Here is a 23,485-nt window from a genome sequence, read left to right as displayed (position 1 = left end):
TTTGTTAGTTTTAAGAATATTCTCAAAAAATCAGCTTTTGTTTAGATTTTTCTATTTGATTTTCATTCAAAATTGAGGGGGAAGGTGTTGGAGATTGAACCTAGGTAGGGCCTCCCTCATACATACTAAGCTGGTTCTCTGTCATCAAGACATACTCTGAGCCTTCTTTCTGTACTTCCTATTCTTTCTTTAACAACTGAGCCATCTCTGCAAATCCCTAGTGTCTAGTCTTAGGCTATGGGCTTTATTTCTCTTCTTTATTTGTTCAGGTGCAAACTGAAGTTGATTTGAAATCTTTCAAACAAGTGTGAGACGCTGTTGTAGTTTTAAGTACCACATGAGCTATATCCAACAAATTCCTATTTGCTAGGTTCTCAGTTGACTCAGTTCCAAGTATTTTCTATTTCCCCTTTTGATTTCTTCTTTGAACTGAGTTCCTGAAAAGTATGCTAGTCTAATTCAAATTTGGGTTATCTTTCTGTTGTTTCTAAGTTCATTCCATTCTGGCCAGAAAACATCTCATGAGACTTGAATTCTCTTGCATTAACTGAGATGTAGGGCTAGAGATGACTCAGTGGTTAAGATCACAGCAACCATACTGTGTGGTTCATCAACAGGTCTAACTCCAATTCCAGGTGAGTCTTCTGGCTCAGGCACAAAAGCACATGTGCATTTGCAAACACACTTGCACACACACAATCTTAAAAAAAAAATGACTGGAGATGTGCTTTGTTGTTGTTTTTTTTTTTTTTTAAGACAGGGTTTGTCTGTGTAGCCTTGGCTGTCCTGAACTCACTCTACAGACCAGGCTGGCCTTGATCTCACAGATATCGCCCTGCCTCTGCCTCCCTGAGCACTAGGATTACTAGGATTCGAGGCCTGCGCTGTCACCACCTGGCTGAAGACGTGTTTTTAGGTCTAAACTGCAGTACATCTTGGTGGGTGCTCTAGTTCACTGATTACTGACCAGATTTTCAGCCTTGTTTTTTAAATGTTTTGCTTTTGTTTACATATATATAATGAATATATCTCAGTAAATGCTACCTCAAGTGGCTTATTTAAAAAGAAAAGCAAGTGTGGATTCATAGAACTTGAATAATTAAATCATTTTTCTTATTCAGTAATATTTACATATTCATGCTGAAATAAAAGCTAACATGTTTCCCTCTATCATCAGTTTAATGTCAAGCCAAATGCATTAGATCTCACCCATATAGTATATATATTTTTAAAATAGGGTTTTATGTAGCCCAGGCTGGCCTTGAATTTACTATGTAGCCAAGGAAAACCTTGAACTTCTATGCCTAATTCACATGGCACTGGGCATTGAACTCAGGGTTTTGAGCATGCTAAGTAAGCACTTTATAAACTGAGCTACACCCTGTTTCCAACTTTAGTATTTCTCATTTTTAAAATGTTATAATGTCTCAGGTCTGTGTTTTTGCTTCTTATGACTAAAATAACCAACTCTTCTTTGTATATCACCATATTTTTATTTTGGATTAATACTATTTTATGCTAAGCACTCTGCTAAGAAATTTACATGCATTATTTACTTGCCCCAATTACTTTTGAGGTAGAGCCATTATTGGTACCATAATATAAATAAGACTGAAGGTTACAAAGGACCAAATGCTCTCCTAAAAATTAGGGATAGAAGATAAAAGAGCAAGGATGAAGCCTAGATCTATTTTAATTCTGTATGTATCAAAAAAGGGAGAGTGGTGAATATTGACATGAAGGTTTTAAAAGGTAGTTTGAAACAAGGTTCTAGGGCCAAGGTGGCCTGTTAGGTTACTTTAAGGACTGTGTGCTTTTTCCCTACAAACTTCTGGGTATCAGTAAGAAATCTTAGTTAATGAGGGATAGATAATATGACGAAAATTTGTTGTTGATTTTTTAGGTTTTGCTGAAGTGTGGAAACTGACAGAGGCATAAGTGAATACACTGGAAAGCCATTTCAATATTCCACATAACACAGATTAACATGTAGAAGACAAGGATAATGAAACATAAATGGTTCTAATGGGTCAAATTTGGGTCATATTTAGGAGATCAAACTATAGCTCTTGGCAACTGACTGGATGTAGAGGATGATGGAGAGGAAAGGGACAAGAATGACTCCATAGTATGGACTTTCTTGTGATGAGCAAGGTGTGCACGTTGCCTGAAAGATTTCCTGCAGTCTTTACATTCATAAGGTCTCTCTCCAGTATGAATTCTCTGATGCAGGGTAAGAGATCCACTGTAACTAAAGGCTTTCCCACAGATATTGCATTCATATGGTTTCTCTCCAGTATGAATTCTTTGATGTTGAGCAAGGCCTGCATTTTGGCTAAAAGTTTTCCTACATTCCTTACACATATAGGGTTTCTCTCCAGTGTGACTTCTCTGATGCTGTGCAAGAGATGAACTATTACTGAAGGCCTTTTTACATTCAGCACATTCATAGGGTTTCTCTCCGGTATGAACCCTCTGATGTTGATCAAGGTAAGCAATCTGGCTAAAAGCTTTCCTACATACTTTACATTCATAAGGTTTTTCTCCAGTATGGACTCTCTGATGTTGAGAAAGGTGTGCATATTGGCTGAAAGATTTCCTACATTCCTTACATTCATAGGGTCTCTCTCCAGTATGAATTCTTTGATGTACAATTAGGTATCCACGGTGACTAAAAGCTTTTCCACACACATTACACATATAAGGTTTCTCTCCGGTATGAATTCTCTGATGCTGAGCAAGAAATGAACCGTTACTAAAAGCTTTACCACATTCAATACATTCAAAAGGTCTTTCTCCAGTATGAATTCTTTGATGCTGAGTCAAGTGTGCAATCTGGCTGAAGGCTTTTTTACATTCTTTACACTGATAAGGTTTTTCTCCAGTATGAACTCTCTGATGCTGAGCAAGGTGTGCATTCTGGCTGAAGGTCTTCCTACACTCTTTACATTCATAAGGTTTCTCTCCTGTGTGTATTCGCTTATGTTGAGCTAGGTTTGCGCTTTGGCTGAAGGCTTTCCCACATTCAATGCATGCATAGGGTTTTTCTCCAGTATGAATTCTCTGATGGAGAGTAAGGGATGAGCTCTGGTTAAAGACTTTTTCACAGTCATTACACTTCAGAATTTTCTTTTCTGCATGGGCCTTCTTATGTTTCACTTCAACAGACTTTTTTCGGTGACTTTTCTTTTGGGGCTCACACTGGTGTATTCTTTCTTTGGTAGAGAAACTTTGTGGCATATCTAGTATTGCATCCTGAGGAAATGTTTGCCAAGAAGGATTACACCCATTACTTTGATCTTCACGGACTTCCTTATGAGAAATGAGCAACTGATTAGAATGCACCTCCTGACCTCCCAACTTGTTCCTAAACCAGTCTTCACTTTCATGGTCTTCTTTCAAATTGGGACAGTCAAGGCTGTAACCAAGATGGCTTCTTCCCATTGTTAGGACTTTGGCAGATTCTTCATGAATACCTTGCTTTAATGAAAATTCAGTGCCATTGAATACATACTTCCAATCTAAAAGATACCAAAAAATAGATGTTTTAAAATTCATTCATTGTAAGAAAAGAAAGTGCTCAGAGAAAGTGAAATGCAAAAGAAATTAAAGGATTTAATATTTCTTAATGCATCTTGAAAACTAAATTAAGAAAGGTGATTAAACTGAGCGCAAGGGCACAGACGTTTAATCCCAGCCCTTTGAAGGCAGAGGTAGGCTATTCTCTTTGAGTTTGAGACCCACCTGATTTACATAGTGAGTTCCAGGACAGCTAGAGATATATAGTGAGATTCTGTCTCAGAAAAAAAAGAAAAAAAGCTAGTTGATTAAATTAATCATATATAACCATGAAATGTAACAAAATAAAAGAAAAATATTAAAGAGGTCGTCAAAAAGCACAATTATGTTTTTAAATGAATTAATTATTTTTATACATAATTATCATTGTATATATGAATTAATAATACAGTCTTCAAACATCTTCTCTTCTTCTCAAGTTAAAAATCAATTTTAGAATGTCAAGAATGTAGTTAAAGTACCCCACTAGATACCCAGATCTAATGGTGAGTCATTAAACTCTATCTTTAACTGTTGCATTCTAGAAGAAGTGTTTCTGAAAAAAAAATTTTTTCTTTGTAATAAGTTCTAACTAAATATAATTTTAAGTTGATTCCTGAAACCACAATGCCTTCATGAAGACATAAGTTTTCTATCAAATTGCTTGCTGTTATTGATTTAGTACAGAGTTTAATTTGCCTTCCCCTTATTAGTCCCAAATAAGATTACTTCTTTAAAACTACATTTATTTAATGTGTGCACATAAGTGAATGTTATGACATTTGTATGGAGGTCAAATGACAACTTGCAGAAGCTGATTCTCTCCTTCCACCATGTGAGTCCTGAGGATAGAACTGGGGTCATCAGGCTTGGTGGTAAGTGCCTTTACCTGATGAGCCATCTCAGTGGCCCAACATTACCTTTCTGTGTGTTTTGAGACCAGGGTCTTAAAAAGTGATAAATCCTGGCAAAAATCAGTAAATATGAAGTAGGTCTCATCAGAATTAACTATCATATCCTACTCTATATTGATATAACTACATTCAACAGCTGTCCAATATGTATTCATGGTATCCAAGAGGTTTTCAATTCAATAAAATATAGTAAGAATAATTTTGACCAAAAATAATTAATCCAAAGGATGCAAGGTTGTTTTAATATAGGACGTGTATAGTTCAATAAGCTAGACCTTTTCACGGATCAAAAGCTACATATCTCAATAAATTTCAAAGTACTGACTGAAATCAGAGAGAGATGATCTCTACCCTCAAAGAAACTACATTTAAGAGACATAATAATGTCTGACATGTACTAGCTATCAGAGTATTACAGAATAGTTAGAACTTAAAAATACGTATAATTACACAACAAGCAACCAAAATGAACACAGGAAATCCTTGAGGTGCTACCGCAGAAAAGACCAATGTAAACCCACATGAAGTAGAAAAACACAAATTAAGTGAGAAAATAATAAAGCAGGTACAATGACCAGAAAAAGTAAGGGCAAAATTAGGTTATGAAGAGCACTTACTAAGAAAATGAGAGGGCCAGTAAGATGGTTCAGAGTGTAGAGGCATTTACCATTAAGCCTGATGACCCAAAGCAGATCTCCAGCTCAACATAGAAGGAAAGAAGCAACTCCCGAGAGTTGTCCTTTGACCTCCACACACATACATGTGTGTGCCCATCCTCATGCACACACATACACACACAAAAAAAAATTTAAAACATTTTAGAAAAATTAAAAAAGAAACAATTGCCAACATCAGAGCTGAAAGGAGTTAATCATATTCTACACAACTAAAAAGATAATTTTATAACTTATGTTAATAAGTTGTCAACTCATATGAAATACAGTCTCTTGAAAAAGAAAGGTTTTCCAAAGTTGAAAAAGAATTATATTCCAAAATAATCCTATAGTCATTAAATCTGTTTCTTATGTATGTCTTCAACAGTGGATTGCACCAAAGACGTAAAAGGAAAAAATACCATTCTGTGAAACTTTTTCAGAAAGAGAAGACAGTGAAAGACTCCTGAATTTGTTTTCACAAATCCAGCATTATCTTGATAGCAAAGCCAGATAAAGAAATTACAAGTAAGACCACAGACCAATGCAGTGCCTAAACATAAATGCAAAATGTTTAACAAAACTATAGCAAATCAAATTCCATAGCAAAACCTTAACCAACCATTACAAACCATAGGAAAGCATATAAAATATAGGAAGCATAATTTTGATAAAAAATAATTAATCCAAGGAATGGATTTTAATACTGGAAAATCATCACTGTTGTTCACTACGTTAACAGTAGAAAAAAAAAACAAATAAAAAATCATATGATCATCTCAATAGATGTAGAATGAGTATTTGAACTGTTAATTATAAAATTTTTATTAAAACAAGGGATCTGTTTCTAAGTAGTTAACAAAAGCCCTACAGTTTGAAACAACTTAACACGTATAAACAGAACACATATCCTCCTTAGATTGGAACAATCTAAGTACATATGCTTTTACTACCTCCATTCAACATTATATAGCAAACGCTAGCCATTGCAAGATCGTAGGAAACAAAAGATAAAGCACAGAAAGGAAGAAATAAAGTTGTCCATGTCTTCAGATGGCATGATTACATAAAAGAATCCTCAGAGTTTCAGGAAGAAAATGCAAAAGGCAATAAGAACACCACCTTAAAGCCTCAAAATGGTGGGGGCAGAGGCAGACAGATCTCTGAGTTCAAAGCCAGCCTGGTCTACACAGTGAGCTTCAGGACAGCCAGGGCTACACAGAGAGAAACCCTATCTTGAAAAACAATCCAAAAAAAAAAAAAGATAAATGACAGAAGAAATAAAAGACAGAAAGGAAGGAACAAAGGAATGAAGGAAAAGCTACTGGACTGCATTTTAAAATATTCCTATGACAAATTAGAGAAAATTAAAACTTGTTGGATTTTAAGGTTAACATGTCAATTCTTTCTCAGCTGACAAACATAATCCCAAACAAAGCTCTCTGAGTAAAAATTCTCATTTTCATTCTAAAATTTATATAAAATATAAATGCTCTGCAATAGTCAAAGCAATTTTGTAAATAGTAGTACATGATGTCAAAACTTAGTTTAGCCGGGTGCAGTGGTGCATACCTATAATCCCAGAGTCAGAGGCACACAGATCTATGTGAATTAGAGGCCAGACTGGTCTACAAAGCAAGTCTGGCACAGCCAAAGCTACACAGAGAAACTCTGTCTCGAAAAACAACAACAACAAAACTTCAGTTTAAAGTAATATGTGTCAAAATTTCTCAAATTGTATGATTTTTATTAATGCAGTTTACTGTCTATAAATATATCCTAATATTAGTACAATAAAAAAATCTGACCAATGAAACAAGAAAATGATCTTTTAAACAACTCAAGTGAAAGGGAAATTCAAAACTATAGGAAAGAGCAGTAAGAAAACTCAAGAGCTATCAGAATCTACAGGAGACAGCTGAGGATACACAGAGGAAATCTCACAGCCCTTGTCAATGTTATCACCAAGTTAGGATGAGATCAGCAGGCTAAGCCACTCCTACAGCAATGTGGAGACCATAGTAAATGATAAAATCAGAAGGAAAGAAAAAAAAAGCGAAAAACAGAGAATTGAAAAAGAGAATAGGAACACACACAAAAAATACGTGTTGAATCTTGAAAAATAACACAGATTTATGAAGAGCAACCTAACACATCACTTCCAATGTGATGTGTATATAAAACACATCACTTCCAAATGACAAGTATATAAAATAAGAAATTAAAATTGCCAACTCTCATAGATATAAAAAAGTTATAAGATCACTTTGCTCAAGTGTATGGAAATAAATTTGGTAACTTAAATAAAAAGGTAACTACCAGACAAATACAAATACATAAAACTCATTCAAAGAAACTATAGAGACTATTTACTACAGAGGATGCTGGGAAAACTATCAGACATCTGCTTCCCCACAGGGCCTCAGCACTGGGTGTCACCTCTCAGCCTTTTAGGAGAGCAGTACCATTCACTCACAGTGTCTCTAATTCAGACTTTCTTTCAGGTCAGTTGCAAACTGCATTCTATACTCATGATCTCTCTCTCCCTGTTTCCCTCTACCCTTTCCCAATCTCTCTGTTTCTCTTTTAAGACAGAATGTCCTAAAGCCCAGCTTTGTCTGAGGATGACCTTTGACTCCTGATCCTCCTGCCTTTGCCTCCCCAGTGCTGGGATTACAGGTGTGCACCACGATGGCAGGTTTATGTAGTGCCAATGATCAACCCACTCTTAAGCCCTGGAATTCTTAAGATCTCTAACCATACTCCTCTCTCCTACCAACCCATGTTATTCTGATTATTTCATGTTACCATTCTGGAATTACCTAAACTTGAAAATAAGCTTGAGGAGTGCTTTCTTTCTTTCTTTCTTTTTTTTTTTCTCCAACAGTTTAGAAATTTGCAAATAACTCATGGGGTTAACTTTGTGCTCAAAGCAACTCAGTGAAAGAGTTAATGAGCGAATGAATGAAAGCATCAATCTTTCAGTCTAAAAGGAATGCGTGATTGAAAAGAAACAATGAGTCTAGTTGTTTTTTTTTTTTTTTTTTTTTTCCTTTTTCTTCTTTTTTAATGCAATGGACCAACTTGTGCCAAACCAAAAGACAAAAGGGCAAGGACTCATTTGGATGCAGAGAAAAGGAAATGAGTTATTGGAAGTGAAGGTAACTTGTAAAGTGTGCAGAGAGAGTAATTCAGGGCTTATGCTCAGTGTTTCTTCCCGCTTTGATAATAGGATATATATTACATCCAGTCTTTAAAATGTCATTTGCTGGCCTGGGGAGATGGCTCAGTGGTTAAGAGCACTTGCTGCTCTTCCAAGAGACTGGGTTTGATTCCAAGCAACTACATGGTGGCTAACAAACCTAATCCAAAGGCACTGATGATGACTGGGCCTTTCCCGACAGAGGCACCCAGCTCATTCCCACTCACCAGGACATGTGTCTCTTTGTCTCTCCTTCTGCACCATGCAGGGGTCTTTTCCTTGTTCCAGTAATGAGATCACAGCTGGTTTAAAAACAGGGATTCCTGTTTCCAAGAAACAGAAGAGGAATTAGCCACTCTCAGAGATCAAATCAAGGTTCCTGCTCATCAGGAAGGTCAAGTTTTACAGGTGGAAGCTGAGGAAGATGGGAAATATTCTTTTTTTTTTTTTTTTTTTTTTTTAATTTGTTTCAAGGGTTTCTCTGTGTAATCCTGGCTGTCCTGGAAGTCATTATGTAGAACAGGCTGGCTTTGAATTCAAAGATCCACTTGCCTCTACCTCCCAAGTGCTGGAATTAAAGGCATGCCACCACCTGGTCTAAGACCCTCTTTGAATCTGGATCTTTCTCACTGGCATTGGAGCCTACTTCTTTGGGATTCTGGTGTATAGTGAAGACCAGGCTCACAGGCTGAACAACTACTATATTCTTGGGCCTTCTGTTGGTAGACAGCCATTGTTGGGCTAGCTAGACCACAGGCTGTAAGCCATTCTAATAAATCCCATTAGATATGTGTGTTTACATATACATATGAGTATAAATATAGAACTATATTTATTTAAATGTACTTATATATTATATAATTATGTATAATATATAGTAATATATAATATATATTATAAATATGTATATTTATACTCATCCTATCAGTTCTGATCCTGTAGAGCAGTGGTTCTCAACCTGTGGGTTGCAACTACTTTGGGATTGAATGACACTTTTATAGGGCTCACCTAAGACCATCAGAAAATACATATTTAGATTACAATTCATAACTTCATAAAGTTCAAACAATTCATAAAACTACTGTTATGAAGTAGCAATGAAAATAATTTACGGTTGAGGGTCACAGCATGAGGAACTGTATAAAGGGTCACAGCATTAGGAAGGCTGAGAACCACTGCTCTAGAGAACCCTGACTAATACACCAGCCCTCTGAGCACATGGAACTACAGGCATGTTTCACTATATGGACATAAGAAAGATAAATCAGGCCAATAAAATGGCTCAATGGGAAAGTGCTTCCTGTGTAAGTCTGGTGACCTAAGTTCCATCCTTAGAACCCCTATAAAAGTGGAGGGAGAGAATTGACGCCACAGAGTTGCCCTCTGACCTCCACACACACACTGTGGCATGTGCAGACAATTCCCCAACACACATACATGCACACACACACTCATACACACACTCACATACCACACACACATACACACACATACACACACACAAAGAGAGATGTAATTTTTAAAAATTTTAATAAAAAGGGAAGCATTTGGAAGGTTGAGAACGATGTTCTATATGAATGAGATGCTTTAACAAAACCTACTCCAAAGGCACTGATGATGACTGGGCCTTTCCCAAAAGAGGCACCCAGCTCATTCCCACTCACCATCTCAGAGATATTTTCCAGAACACAGCCCCATTCAGAGTTGGAATTCTGCAGAGACTGCCTTACCCAGCGACACAAGGCTCCTGTAGTTCTCCAACGTCACCTTCCTGTACAAATCTCTTTGAGCATCATTCAGCCACTCCCATTCCTCTTGAGTGAAATTTATAGACACATCCCCAAATGTCAGCAAATCCTGAAATGACATAAATGTATTCTGGTTCAAGTCCCTACAGAGGCCTAGGTTAAATAACTAAACCTGGACACAGCAGCACATACCTGTCATCCCAGCACTCAAGAGGCACAGGTAGGAAACCCTGGGTTCCTGGGTAGCCTAAGCTATGTAGTGAGTTCATAGCTATATAGTGAGACCCTATCTCAACTAATCAATCAATCAAACAAACAAACAAATAACAACAACACAACACAAAAGAATTAGCACTAGCTAAACTGTCTATACTTTGGTAAAAGCAAAAAAGAAATCTTTTTTTAAGACAGTGTCTTGTATGCAACTCAGTTGTGTGCCTATCTGTTTCCTCTCTCTCTCTCTTGTTTGATAGGATATAGTCACACAACTGAAGCTGGTCTTGAACTCTTAGTCCTTATGCCTCAGTCTCCCAAGTGCTGGACTTACTCCAAGTTATGGCCACTCCAAACCTCAAAGTGCAAGTGGCCAGGTCCCATCCCCCAGACTACTCTAACTGCTGTAATGGCCAAGCTCCACCCTACAGGAAAAAAAGTCCAATATCAGGTCACAGAATCCCACCAATCCCAGGCCTGGAAAGTGCTACTCCCTTCAACTCCCCAAACCCAAGAAACCCTATATAAAGCCTGCCACCTGCTCAGTTCTTGGCTGCCTGTCACTGGAACAGAGGCAGATACTTTTTTTTTTTTTTTTATTAATTACACTTTATCCACCCTGCATCCCCCATAAGCCTCTCCCTCCTCCCCTCCCAGTCTCCCCAACCTCCCTGCCCCCTTAGACACTAAACTGCCATGGACCACATCTGCGCAGGGGCCCTAGGCCATCTCCATGCCTGGTACTTGGTTGGGGTATGAGTCTCTGGGAAGACCCCTGTATTCAAATTTTCTGGTTCTGTTGCTCTCCTTGTGGGGTTCCCGTCCTCTCCAGATCCTATTTCCCACTTCTTACATAAGATTCCATTCACTCCACCCAACCATTGGCCATAAGTCTCAGCGTCTGCCACGACAGTCCGCAGGGCAGAGCCCCCCAGAGGCCCTCCCTGGCAGGCCCCTATGCTGTTTCCTGCCTTCTTCTGAGTCCATCCTCTTTGCCCTTTGGGATGCGGATTGAGCATTCTAGTCAGAGTCCTCCCTCTAGATCAGTTTCTCTATATGTACAGATTTTAGTAGGTTTATCCTATATTATATGTCTATATGACTGAGTATATACCGTGTGTGTCCTTCTGCTTCTGGGACAGCTCACTCAGGATGATCGTTTCCAGGTCCCACCATTTACCTGCAAATTTCATGATTTCCTTATTTTTCATTGCAGAGTAATATTCCATTGTGTAGATGTACCACAATTTCTGCATCCATTCTTCAGCTGAGGGGCATCTGGGCTGTTTTCCAGCTTTTGGCTATTACAAATAAGGCTGCTACAAACATGGTTGAGCAAATGTCCTTATTGTGTATTTGAGCCTCTTTTGGATATATGCCTAGGAGTGGTATGGCTGGATCTTGAGGAAGCGCTATTCCTAGTTGTCTGAGAAAGCGCCAGATTGCTTTCCAGAGTGCAGCCACACTCTTATATCTCTCCCAAGAAATCTTTTGTGTGAGGTTTGTTGTATATTCTGACTTTGTGATATTTCTTGGCTCCCAACTGCCAGGATACATTTCCCTAAGAGCTGCAACCCTTATAGCCACTACTAACCAGTAGCTTACATTCTAAAAGAAAATGCAAATCAAGTAATTGCCATGCTTGCTTTGGTATTCTCTTATGGAAAGTGTGTAACTTTAAAGTCTCTACTGCTGGAGAAAAGACTCACCTATAAATACTGATGAGTAATACTAAAATCAGTATAGGATATAGCAACAGGTGATTCATGCCAAATGCCAAAGAACTTCTCCACTTGGAGAAGACAGGGTATACTGGCACAGGAACAAGAGTATTACATGGTAAGTAATGGATACATATTATCAAAGACACTTAAGAATTTATAAAAACCATGTGTAATTAATTAGATATATCCAAACAAGGCAAAAGAAGAAATAAAAGAATACAGAACAAATGAAATATGTGGAAAATGAACAGGAGAATGTTATGTTTAAATATATACCTGAAAGTAATAATATTAAGTGAAAATGTACTAATTTTTTAAAAGACTATCAGGCTTGACTTTCAAAACCTAATCGATTATATTCTTTTTATAACAAGAATACTTTAAAATATAATCTTTATTGACAATAATTATTTTTAAAAACTTATTTATGTATTTTATTTATGTGTATGAGTGTTTTGCCTGAATGTATGTCTGTATGAATGTATGTGTGTGCCTGGTGCCCATGAAGACCAGAAAAGGGCATCATATCCCATGGGATTAGCATTACAGATGGTTGAGGGTGCAAGGAACCAAAGTCCTTTGGAAGTACAGGCAATGGTCTTAACAAACATACATACATACATACACACACACACACACACACACACACACACACACACACACATATGTGTGTGGTTTTTACAAATTCTGTTCCTCTAGAGAACCCTGTCTAATACATTCTCTAAAAGAGAGATATAGTGAGCACACTTGAGAGGGGGACAGTCACCTTACCCCATGAATATACTCTATAATACATAAGTATTCATATAAACTACTTTAAAACCCAAACAGAGATCTAACTGTGCTGGTACCCTGCCTTTGGGAGCAGCAATCTCTATGTCTACCACTTACTTCACTTTTCCTTGCTAAATAAAATTCTACTTAAACTGCCTGTGTCTCTTGACTGAATTCTTTCCTTCCAGAGACTCCCTGTAACATACCTTTAATAATTTTCCTTTTATCATTTCTCATATACATACTAAATTAGCACATCTATTGATTGTGTTCTGTTAGAATGTTTGATTTTTAAAAACTGTTATTTGTTATGGTTGGTATGGCCAACTCTCTAAGAATAATTCAGTGCCTTTACTGTCTTTCCTATTGCTGTGATAAAAATACCCTGACTTGGGGCTAGAAAGATGGTTCAGCTCAGCTCAGTTCTCAGAATGTGAAGCTTACAACATGGTGGCTTACAGCTGTCTGTAATTCCAGTTCCAGGGGATTTGACTCCTTTTCTGACCTCTTTGGGCACTAGGTACCCATGTGGTACACAGGCAATATATGTAGGTAAAACATTCATATACACAAAGTAAAGTAAATACAACTAAAAAAGAAAAAAAGAAAAGAAAAAAGGACCCAGACAAAAACAACTTAAGAGGAAATGATTTATTTCATCTCACAGTTCAGTGAAGGAAGTGACAGTGGCAGGAGATTGATACAGCTGGTCACATTGCATCCATAATGCAATGGATGCCAGGTGGTGGCTTTAATCCCAGCACTTGGGAGGCAGGGGAAGGCAGATCTCTGAGTTTGAGGCCAGCTTGGTCTACAGAGTGAGTTCCAGGACAGCCCCAGGGCTACACAGAGAAACCCTGTCTCCATCAAAGCAAAACAAAAAGAACAGCTTTCATAGGTTCATGTATTTGAATGCTTGGCCACCAGGGAGTAGCACTATATGAGGAGGATTAGGAGGTGTGGTCTTGTCAGAGGAAGTGTGTCACTGGGGGAGGGTTCTGAGGTTTCAAAAGCCCAAGCCAGACCCAGTGTCTCGGTCTCTTCACTCCCTGCCTGCACATCAGGATTGTAGCTCTGAGACTTTTCTGGTACCCTGTCTGCCAACAGACTAATCCTTTGAAACTGTAAGTCAACCACCATTAAATGCTTTCTTTTATAAAAATTACCTTGGTCATGGTGTCTCTTCACAGCACTACAACAGTGACTAAGACACTTATGGATGTTCATATAGCCGAGGATCCCTTTTAGGGACTACTGCCACCCACAGTGAATATGTCTCCCAGACAATTTCAGCAGTTAACACTAACCATCTGTGGTGGTTTGAATGCAAAAGGCCCCCATAAGCTCATATGTTTGAGTGCTTGGTCTCCAGTTACAGGAGCTATTTGGAAAGGTTTAGGAGATGTTGCCTTGTTGGAGTAGATGTGACCTTGTTGGAGACAGTGTGTCTCTGGGGGTAGGCTTTGAGGTCTCAAAAGCCCACTCCAGGCCCTGTCTCTCTCTGCCTGCTGCCTGTGAGTCAGAATGTAAAGCTCTCAGCTACTGCGTCAGCACCATGCCTGTCCGATTCCTATCGTGAGGATCACAGACCAACCCTCTAAAAGAGCAAGGTCCCAGTTGAATGCTTTCTTTTATAAGACTTGCCTTGGTCATGTGTCTCTTCACAGCAATAGAACACTGACTAAGACACCATGACAGCTTGAAATGGAGCTCTGGGCACAACTGTGGGAGATTATTTTGACTGTGTTACTTGAGGTTAGAAGAGTGCTCCCTGTAGATTACACCATTCCCTGATTGGGATCCGAGTCTTTGTGAGCTGAGCAAAGGATGAGCAGCATGCCTTCCTTGTTTTCTGCCTCCCCTGCCTTCATTTCCCCATCATGATGGGCTATACCATGAACTGTCAAAGTATTTTACCATAGCCATGGGAAAAGAAACTAAGGCACCATTTAAGGTGCTGACTTAAAGTTTCATTAAAAAAAACAAAAAACAAAAAACATTAAATAAGAGCTGGAGAGTTGGTTCTGTGGTTAAGAGCACTTGCTATTTTCTCCAGTTCGTAGCACCCACATGATGGCTCACCATGTGGGCAACCCCACTTCCAGGAACTTGTATGCCTTCTTCTGGCCTCTATCAACAACAGGCACACACATGGTGCACATAAATACATGGAGACAAAACACACACATACATACAATAAGTTTTAAAAAATAATTAGCTAATTTCACCTTGGAGTTAGGACAGAATTTGCAACAATTTACAAAAAAGGCCCTAAAGATATTTCTGCCATTTTGTACTATTTTAAAAAAGCAGTCTCAGCATTGCCAATTATAAAATAAAATCTGATTAACTCTGTTTAATGTTCTACAGAATCAAATATTCAGCCAAGATTTAATTTATATAAAAATAGAAAGGTACATTAATCTCATTAGTATGTAAATTTACTTTCATCTTTAGTAAATGGTAAAATCACATGTATACCAATGAATAGTTTTAAAATAATTCTCAATAATTAATTATTAATAAAAGTTTGATTTGTCTAACCATTTTATATACCTATATGTCAGGGTTGTTTAAGAATCTCTCAAGCATAGGCTAATAAGATGACCCAATGTCAGCCTGGTCAATAAAGTGAGTTCAGGATAGCCAGGGCTACACAAAGAAACCTTGTCTCAAAAAAACAAAAGAAAAAAAAAGACCCATTGTTGTAAAAGTACTTGCTGCCAAACCTGACAACCTGAGTTCAACACCCAGGACCCACATGTTGGAATGAGAGAACTGACTCCACAAGTTGTCCTTTAACCACACATGGAGTAGCACCTTCATGTACACATAAATAGATGTATTTTTTTCAAGGTAGAGTTTCTCTCTGTAACCCTGGCTGTCCTAGAACTTACTCTGTGGACCAGGCTGTCCTCAAACTCAGAGATCTACCTGCCTCTGCCTTCTAAGTGCGAGATTAAGGTACGTATCAACACTGCCTGGCTAATACTTTTTTTTTTTTTTAATTTAATTAAAAAAATTCTCAGGCAAAGCAGGGTCATGAATAGAAAAAATGTTAAACTCTACTTTTTAGACAATTTGAATCTGGCTTACTTTTCTCTTTACAGCTACTCTCTATATTTTATCTACAATGTGTATGTATAATTTACATATTTAACTTATAGAATCATAATTGCAAGGAAAAAAGTTTTTCCTATATGAACAATCCATCCTTTCCCTGATGGTATAATACATACCAGCATATTAATATATAATTAAAACAGAAGACACCAAATCCATGAAAGACAATGTCTATTTTTATTTATCAGAGCATTTAGTAGAGTCTTTAATAACTACATGTTTAGTAAATGGGGAAATATCTTCATTTTTACAATTTGCATACTTGCATTTGTTTCTGGGTATTATATATGCATCTTTAAATGTTTCCTTTTGGTTCTACCTCACACTACTTACTATTTTAGTTATTGTAGAAACATTCTGTAACGTTTTAAAAATGCAGGTTCAATGGGCTGGAGAGAGCAAGAACAAGTCACTGGAGAGACAAGAATTTGTTGGGCTGCTGAGTTTCAGAAACTGAAATGTTCCTTTAGCTTGACTGAAAAATAAGGTGGCATTTGAGGAAGTAAGAAACGCTTCTTGGGGGCTGAGAGATGGCTCAGAGGTTAAGAGCATTGCCTGCTCTTCCAGAGGTCCTGAGTTCAATTCCCAGCAACCACATGGTGGCTCACAACCATCTATAATAAGATCTAGTGTCTTTAGGCAAGCAGGTGCATAGGCAGGTAGAATATTGTATACATAATAAATAATAAATAATAAATAAATAAATAAATAAATAAAATATTAAAAAAAAAAAAGAAATGCTTCTTACCTTGGACATGGCGTTAAAGCTTCCAGAATATATGACTGTGTTTCTGGAAGGGTTGGGGGTGATGTCCTGAGACAATAGGGCTGGACAGAAAAAAGAAACCATAAGATCCAGCTGTACCCTGCAGCCCAGCATCTCTAGTCTAGAAGCCTTCTTTTTCCTTCTCCCTTCACAGATGTACATTTGTGACATCATTAAATTTAACAATTCTAGCTGGGCAGTGTTGGCACACACCTTTAATCCTGGCACTTGGGAGGCAGAGGCAGGCAGATCTCTGTGAGCTCAAGGCCAGTTTGGTCTAAAAAGTGAGTTCCAGGATAGCCACGGCTACACAGAGAAACTCTTGTCCTGAGAAAAAGAAAAAAAGTACAATGGGCTAGTAAGATGGCTCAAAGGTCTCATCCAGAGAACCAAGGTTCAATTCCCAGCACCCATAGGAGAGCTTACAACTGTTTGTAACTCCAGTTGTAGGTGATCCGTACCCTCACACAAACATATATGCAGGCAAAACACCAATACACATAAAATAATAATAAATTAAACTTACCAATTCTTTTTCCTATGTACTTTAATAGCTCCTGAACTTAACATATACTTTATGTCTAAGTTGTCCCTTTCACTTACAATTATAAATAATATGAGCAATTACAGAATGGCATTATCAGATGAGAACTGTCACCCTTTTACACATGAAGGTTCTTATCATTGAAGATATACAAGGCAATAGCTGAGGAAAGAACTGAGCTGAAGTGGAAACTATGTTTTAATTTATAGTGTACAGATGATGGTGTTAAAAGAACGTGTGTCCCCACCCTTTCACTAAGGATGAGAAATAGGCTATCAAGTGAAGGAAATATGTACAGAGTAGGCACAAGAGGGACCATGTGATCTGGAAGAATCGTATGATTCTCACAGTGTATCATGGTCCCACCATGTCACAAGGCACACACACAAGGTGCTGTCTCCCCCAATCCCATACAGTCGTGCATACATTCTCAAAGACTCTCAAAGCCTGTCTACTGGACAACAGTCAGGGAGCTGTACTAATGAACTGTTCCTGAAAGCAACTCTCTCCGAAAGGGAAGAGAAGGGAAATGTAGTTAGTCATTGTTTTAATCAATTCTACTAAGCTTCTCTGCCTTGAAGAATAATAAATCATTTAAGCATTATAACTCAGAAGTCCTACATAGCTGGGTGGTGGTGGTGGTGGCAGTGGCAGGCAGCACACCTTTAATTCCAGAACTTCAGAGGCAGAGGTAGGCAGATCTCTGTAAGTTTGAGGCCAGCACAGTCCACAGTGTGAGTTCCAGGACAGCTACACAGAGAAACCCTGTCTCGGGGGTGGAGTGGGGGGTTAGGAAAAGGAAGAAGTCCTATATCTAGATATTAGAATGCTTACTTCACTCACTACACTACATCTGTTCATACAATCACAAAGACTCACAGCTCTCCTCATGACATCTCATACTGTCACACATTGTCCAGCACTGTCTGTCTCAAACAGTTACACTGTCTTGTATGTATACAAGACATAGTCATGTATACTGTCACTTAGGCCCATATATTTTCACAGGCTTCATCACACCTCGTAGCAAAAGCTTCACTGCAGTAGTAGCACCTAGTCCCAAACACAGCCTCACTCTCACAGGCCTGCTCACATAGAGTAGTGTACTCACATACAATTCTCACAGTGTGTGTCATGGTCATGCCATGTCACAAGGCACACACACAAAGTATTGTCTCCCCCAGTCCCACGGTCTTGCATACTCTGTCATCACATGACCTTTAACACTGTGACATGGTCTTACACTGACACACAGCCTCTATCTAGGTCATAGCCAGGATTCAGTCTCACAAATTGTCACGGGCCCTCAGCACTGCTGGGACAGTCTTGTACCATCGTACAAGTTGCTACAGCCTGTCTCACCCAGTATTCATAGCCCCATAGTCACAGGAGCCATCAACACTTAGTGTAGCCCTGCACTTTCGAAAACATTGTCACAGTTTCAAAAAGTATTCAGCCCCAGGCTTCCTCAACAAAGTGGCTTGATCTCAACCCTGCCGCGAGGGTCTCCAAACACATTCTCCCGCATGGTCTCACATGCTGTCGACACACTGTCACAGCCTCTGTCTCATACAGTACACAGTCTCACAGTCACAGGTCCCTCCTCTACGATGGTGTGGTCTGACACTGTCACTCAGATCCCTGCCCCAATGTCCTCACATATAATCTACCCCACCATGTGCAGTCACCCAGTTGTCACAGCCTTTCATTCTTACATGGTATGCAGTCTTACAACAATCCCTTTATACACAGTCTGGTCTAAAAATGTCACTCAGTCGCCTGTCCTGTCTGGTATCCCTCCCCACGCCCTACCCCCACCTGCGTTCTGTCACACACCTTGTCTCAGCATCTTTCAGAGTACTCAGTCACAGGTCCCCTCATGCATAGTCGTGTCACTACTTCGCTCACAGGCTCAATCACAGGTTCTTCAGACAAGGTGGTGCAGTCAACGGCCACTCTGGTCCCCACACACTCTCCCACACATCCCCCAGTGCTATCACATGCTGGCACAGGCCTCTCTCAGTTTCATACTGTATTCAGTCTCATAGTCACAGGCCCCCATGTATGGGGTGCTGTCTCAGACACTGTCACCACCTCAAGTCTCACGCAGTTGCAGCCTTACACTCACAGGCCCCTCATACACGGTGGCGTGGTCTCGCGTGACCACTCAGATCCCACCACACATTTTCCTACACGATGCCCCGCTCCTCACCGAGCGTTTCCTCGGTCCTCTTCACCCCTCACTCGGCGCGGAGGCAGGTTGGGCCGGGCCCGGGGCTCGATCTCGTGGCAACGAAAGAGCTCACAAAGGCGCGGCTGCGGAGCGGCTCCGCGCAGGGTCCTCTGGGAGGTGGAGTCCAGCGCTTACCGGAGCGGCGCAGGGCGTGCTGGGAATGCCCTTTAGGGCGCGGCTTTCGCGGTCCTAGAGTCTAGCTGGATTCTGTACCTTCCCTTCAGGCCTTCAGAACCAGAATCTACTCAGGCTGCGCAGGCCCAGCTTCCTGGGCTGGGGTCTCTTAGACCGGGGGTAGGGGGGCGGAGCTACTACTCATGCGCAGTGCTGGCTGGCGGGTGTCCTGTCCGGAGCCACGGATGGAGGCGGTGGCCTCTTTGCTGGCTTCCTTTCTTGTTTGTTTCATCTCTCTACCTTACCCTTTCAAGGATCACTTATTAGGCAGCGGTGAAGCCCCTGACCAAAATCCTTACCCTTGTGGAACATATACTGGAAAGGAAGTGGACTAGGGTTGTAATCCAGTGGTAGAGGACCTAGGTTAAGTCAGCCTGGGAAAAAAGTACTGTCAGAAAAAGGAAGGGAGGGGGAATTAAATTTTAAAAATGATACTGACATATAGGAAATTTATAACTTTTAATAAAGTATTAAGATTAAGCCAGGTATGGTAGCCCACGTCTAATTCCAGCAGAATTTTTTTTGTGTGGGAAAAAAGGAGGATTAAATATTTGGAGATTCAAACCAGGTGTAATGCTGCATGCCTTTCATCCCAGCACTTGGGAGGCAGAGACAAGCAGATCTCAGTGAGTTCGAAGGCAGCCTGGTCTACAGAGCTAGTACCAGAACAGCCAGAGCAACATAGGGAGACTTGTCTCAAAGAGCAAACAAACAAAAAAAGACTTGGAGATCAACCTGGGCAGTAGAAGAAGAATGTTCTAAATCAGTGGCTCTTAACCTTCTTAATGCAGCAACCCTTTAATACATATTATATGGTGACCCCAACCATAAAATTATTTTTGTTGCTCCTTCATAGCTGTTATGACTTGTAAGTATCTGACATTTCAAGTGGCCTTAGGTGAACCCTGTGAAAAGGTCGTTCAACCTCCAAAGGGTCTTGACCTACAGGTTGAGAATCACTGTTTTCTAAACAGCCACTGGAATCACTCTTTTAAGCTATCAGACTATTGCATCCAATAAGTTGAAATTTCTTCAGGAATCATATGCTGGGAGAAGGAAAAGCCTGAAGCCTGATAACAGCCTGTGTTGGTTTGAATAGGATAATGTATATAATATAAGTGTTTGGTCCATAGAGATGGCACTATTAGGGGTGTGGCTCTGTTAGAGGAACTGTGTCACTGTTGGGCTTTGAGGTCTCATGTATGCTCAAGCTACACCCAGTGTGTCACAGTCTCCTTCTGCTGCCTGTGGATCAAGATGTAGAACTTTCAGCTCCTTCTCCAGCACCATGTCTGCCTGCCTGCTGCCATGTTTCCCACAATGATGATAGTGGACTAAACATCTGAAACTGTCAGCCAGACCCAATTAAATGCTTTCCTTTATAAGAGTTGCATGGTCATGATGTCTCTTCACAGCAATAAAACCTAAACTAAGACACAGCCAGACAAGGAACCTAAACCTAAACCTTTGTCAGGACTCAGAAAATGGACCTAAGGACAGGGGATGTGTTGGGTCACTGGACGTCTTTATTTATCTTTCCAACACTGCCATGTTAAATAAATCCTCTTTTTCTGCCTTTCACTATTATTTCTTTAGTTGGCTTATTGAGGAAGGTGAGCACAGACTGTTAGGGCTTTCAAGGCCCAGGCTCTTACCCTACTCTTACCTCACATAGATCTTGACTCAAAAAACAAAACATCCAACAAGAGTTTTCAGTTATACCATGTTATAGGTAGTCAACTTTCCTTTGAAAATATTTTACTAACTTTTATCTCTAGTAAAAAATACTGCTAATATCTCATTCATCTCTTTTTTCTTCTGAATTTGGTTATACTTCAATGTTTCAATTTAAATTGTTTCACTGAAGTTACTACGGAAAATGGCAGGCATTATATGAGGGGAAGTTTGACATTGAGGGAAAATGCAATTATATTCACAAATATTTTAACAAAAACTGTAATAAAGTAAACAGGAACTATATGTCTAAAATGTAGAAAATGTTCAGCTAGGTAGCAGTACCCCTATTTAAAACAGTGTAACTTACCCAGGTGGTGGTGGTGCACACCTTTAATCCCAGCAGTAGGAAGGCAGAGGTAGGTGAATCTCTGAGTCTGAGGCCAGACTTGTCAGAGTGAGTTCCTGGACAGCCAGGAGCTACACAGAAAAACAGTGCCTCAAAAAACCCAAAACCACCACCAACAAGACCAAAAACCAGATCAAAACAAAACCTAACCCTCACAAAACAAAACAAACAACAACAAAACTGCATAACTTTTACTATTTTATTATTTTTACTTTGGGGTTGGAGTGGTTAAGAACACTTACTGTTCTTGCAAAGGACCTGGGTTTAGTTTCCAGCACCCATATGGTGGTTCATGACTGCTTTTAACTCCAATTCCAGGTCATCTGTGCCCTCTTCTGGACTTTGTTGGCACTGCAAGCATGGAGTGCAGGTAAACACATCTAGGCTCGCACACATAAAATAAAATATTGTCTTAGTGTTCTATTGCTGTAAAGGGACACCATGACCATGGCAATTCTTAAAAAGGAAAGCATTTCTTGAGGATGGCTTACAGGTTCAGAGGTTTAGTCCATTGTCACCCTGACAAGGAACATGGCAGCAGGCAGGAGTGCTGAAGAAGGAGCTGAGAGCTCTACATCTGGATCTGCAGACAGCAAGAAGAAAGAGAGACTCTGGGCCTGGTTTGAGCTTTTGAAATCCCAAAGTTCCCCCCCCCCCCCAGTGACACACTTCTTTCAACAAGGCCACACCACCTAATACCTCTCAAGTAGAGCCACTCCCTAATGACCAAGCATTCAAATATAAGAGCCTACAGAGCTCATTCTTACTCAAACCACCACAGTTTGTTTGTTTGTTTGTTTTAAGATTTGAGTGTTTTTCCTGATTATATGCATATAATCATGTGTGGTTGGTGCTTGGTTGTTTTCGGTACTGGGGTATAGCAAAGGCCTTTCACAAGTTAGGGAATCTCTTCGCCACTGAGATACATTCCAACTCTTGTGTTTTGAGGTAAGGTCTTGCTTTTTTCCTTGTGTAATCTTCCTCCTTCCACCTTCCAAATGCTGAGGTTACAGGTGTGTTTCATTAATGCTTTATTTGGGTAAACATAAACAGTATTTTGAAACTTCACATTCCACATGGTCATATAGAATGCAGAGAAATGGGATCAATTTTTGATGAACTTATATAATGACAACTTGCTAGTCTCATGTATTAATTCTAGGAACATTTGCATGTTTCAGTTTTTCTTGAGATTTTATTTTTCAAGTAAAAATTTTCATTTATATGTATAAGTGCTTATGTACATATACTAAAATACTCAATTCCCGAGTCCCCCGAAAGATCACCAGGAGTTGACTCCATTGCAAAACACTCGAGGGTTTTTATTAAAAGCTCGAGCCTGGGTCACAAGCCACCGTCAGGAACAAAGAGGCAAGCAACCCCTTGCTCTTGGAGGACAGGGTTTTTAAAGGGAAAGTACAAGCCTTGGCGTTATAGGATTGGGTAAGAGGGTCTTTAGGGAAGCTGACCTTTAAAATGATTGGTCTGTTTTAGGCACCAAACCTGCAAACGGTCAGGCCTGGCTACTTGGGGGTCATCTGACCTTGAGTAATAACTGGAGTGTCCTGTTACCTGCAGATTAGGCTGTAGCCATCCTGTGAGTTTTCTTAGGGGCAAGGCTACATGACTCCAGTCTCACCCTGCGATTTATCTGGGTAGGGGACTGCTGAATATGTGGTCTAGTTACTAAGCAATAGTGTTTCTTAAGTCTGGAAGGAAGGCAGTTTGGATCTCTCTGTCCTTGGGTGGGTCTGCTTTATCTTGTCTGGTTCTTTG

The 23,485-nt window shown here is 39.7% G+C and overlaps 1 protein-coding gene across 2 annotated transcripts; it reads right to left on the bottom strand.

Moving 5' to 3' along the window:
• Positions 1-1,491: 1,491 nt before the first annotated feature.
• Positions 1,492-19,494, bottom strand: Znf583 (zinc finger protein 583). Of its 2 annotated transcripts, none has more exons than XM_055621912.1 (5): positions 19,432-19,494; positions 16,658-16,737; positions 10,058-10,184; positions 8,555-8,650; positions 1,492-3,521 (listed from the first exon to the last, which is right to left on the bottom strand). In XM_055621912.1, exons 2-5 carry the CDS (start codon positions 16,664-16,666, stop codon positions 2,056-2,058), a joined length of 1,698 nt encoding a protein of 565 aa, XP_055477887.1. In that variant the 5' UTR covers positions 16,667-16,737; positions 19,432-19,494; the 3' UTR covers positions 1,492-2,055. The 2 variants fall into 2 exon arrangements, with proteins under 2 accessions (XP_055477887.1, XP_055477886.1); XM_055621911.1 differs by lacking the exon at positions 19,432-19,494 and adding an exon at positions 19,056-19,095.
• Positions 19,495-23,485: the final 3,991 nt, after the last annotated feature.

Source organism: Psammomys obesus, unplaced genomic scaffold (assembly GCF_907164565.1).
Source record: "Psammomys obesus unplaced genomic scaffold, mPsaObe1.curated_primary_1811, whole genome shotgun sequence".
NCBI classification, from domain to species: Eukaryota; Metazoa; Chordata; class Mammalia; order Rodentia; family Muridae; genus Psammomys; species Psammomys obesus.
The sequence above is the reverse complement of the archived record's forward strand: the minus strand, read 5'-3'. Positions and strand labels throughout refer to the sequence as shown.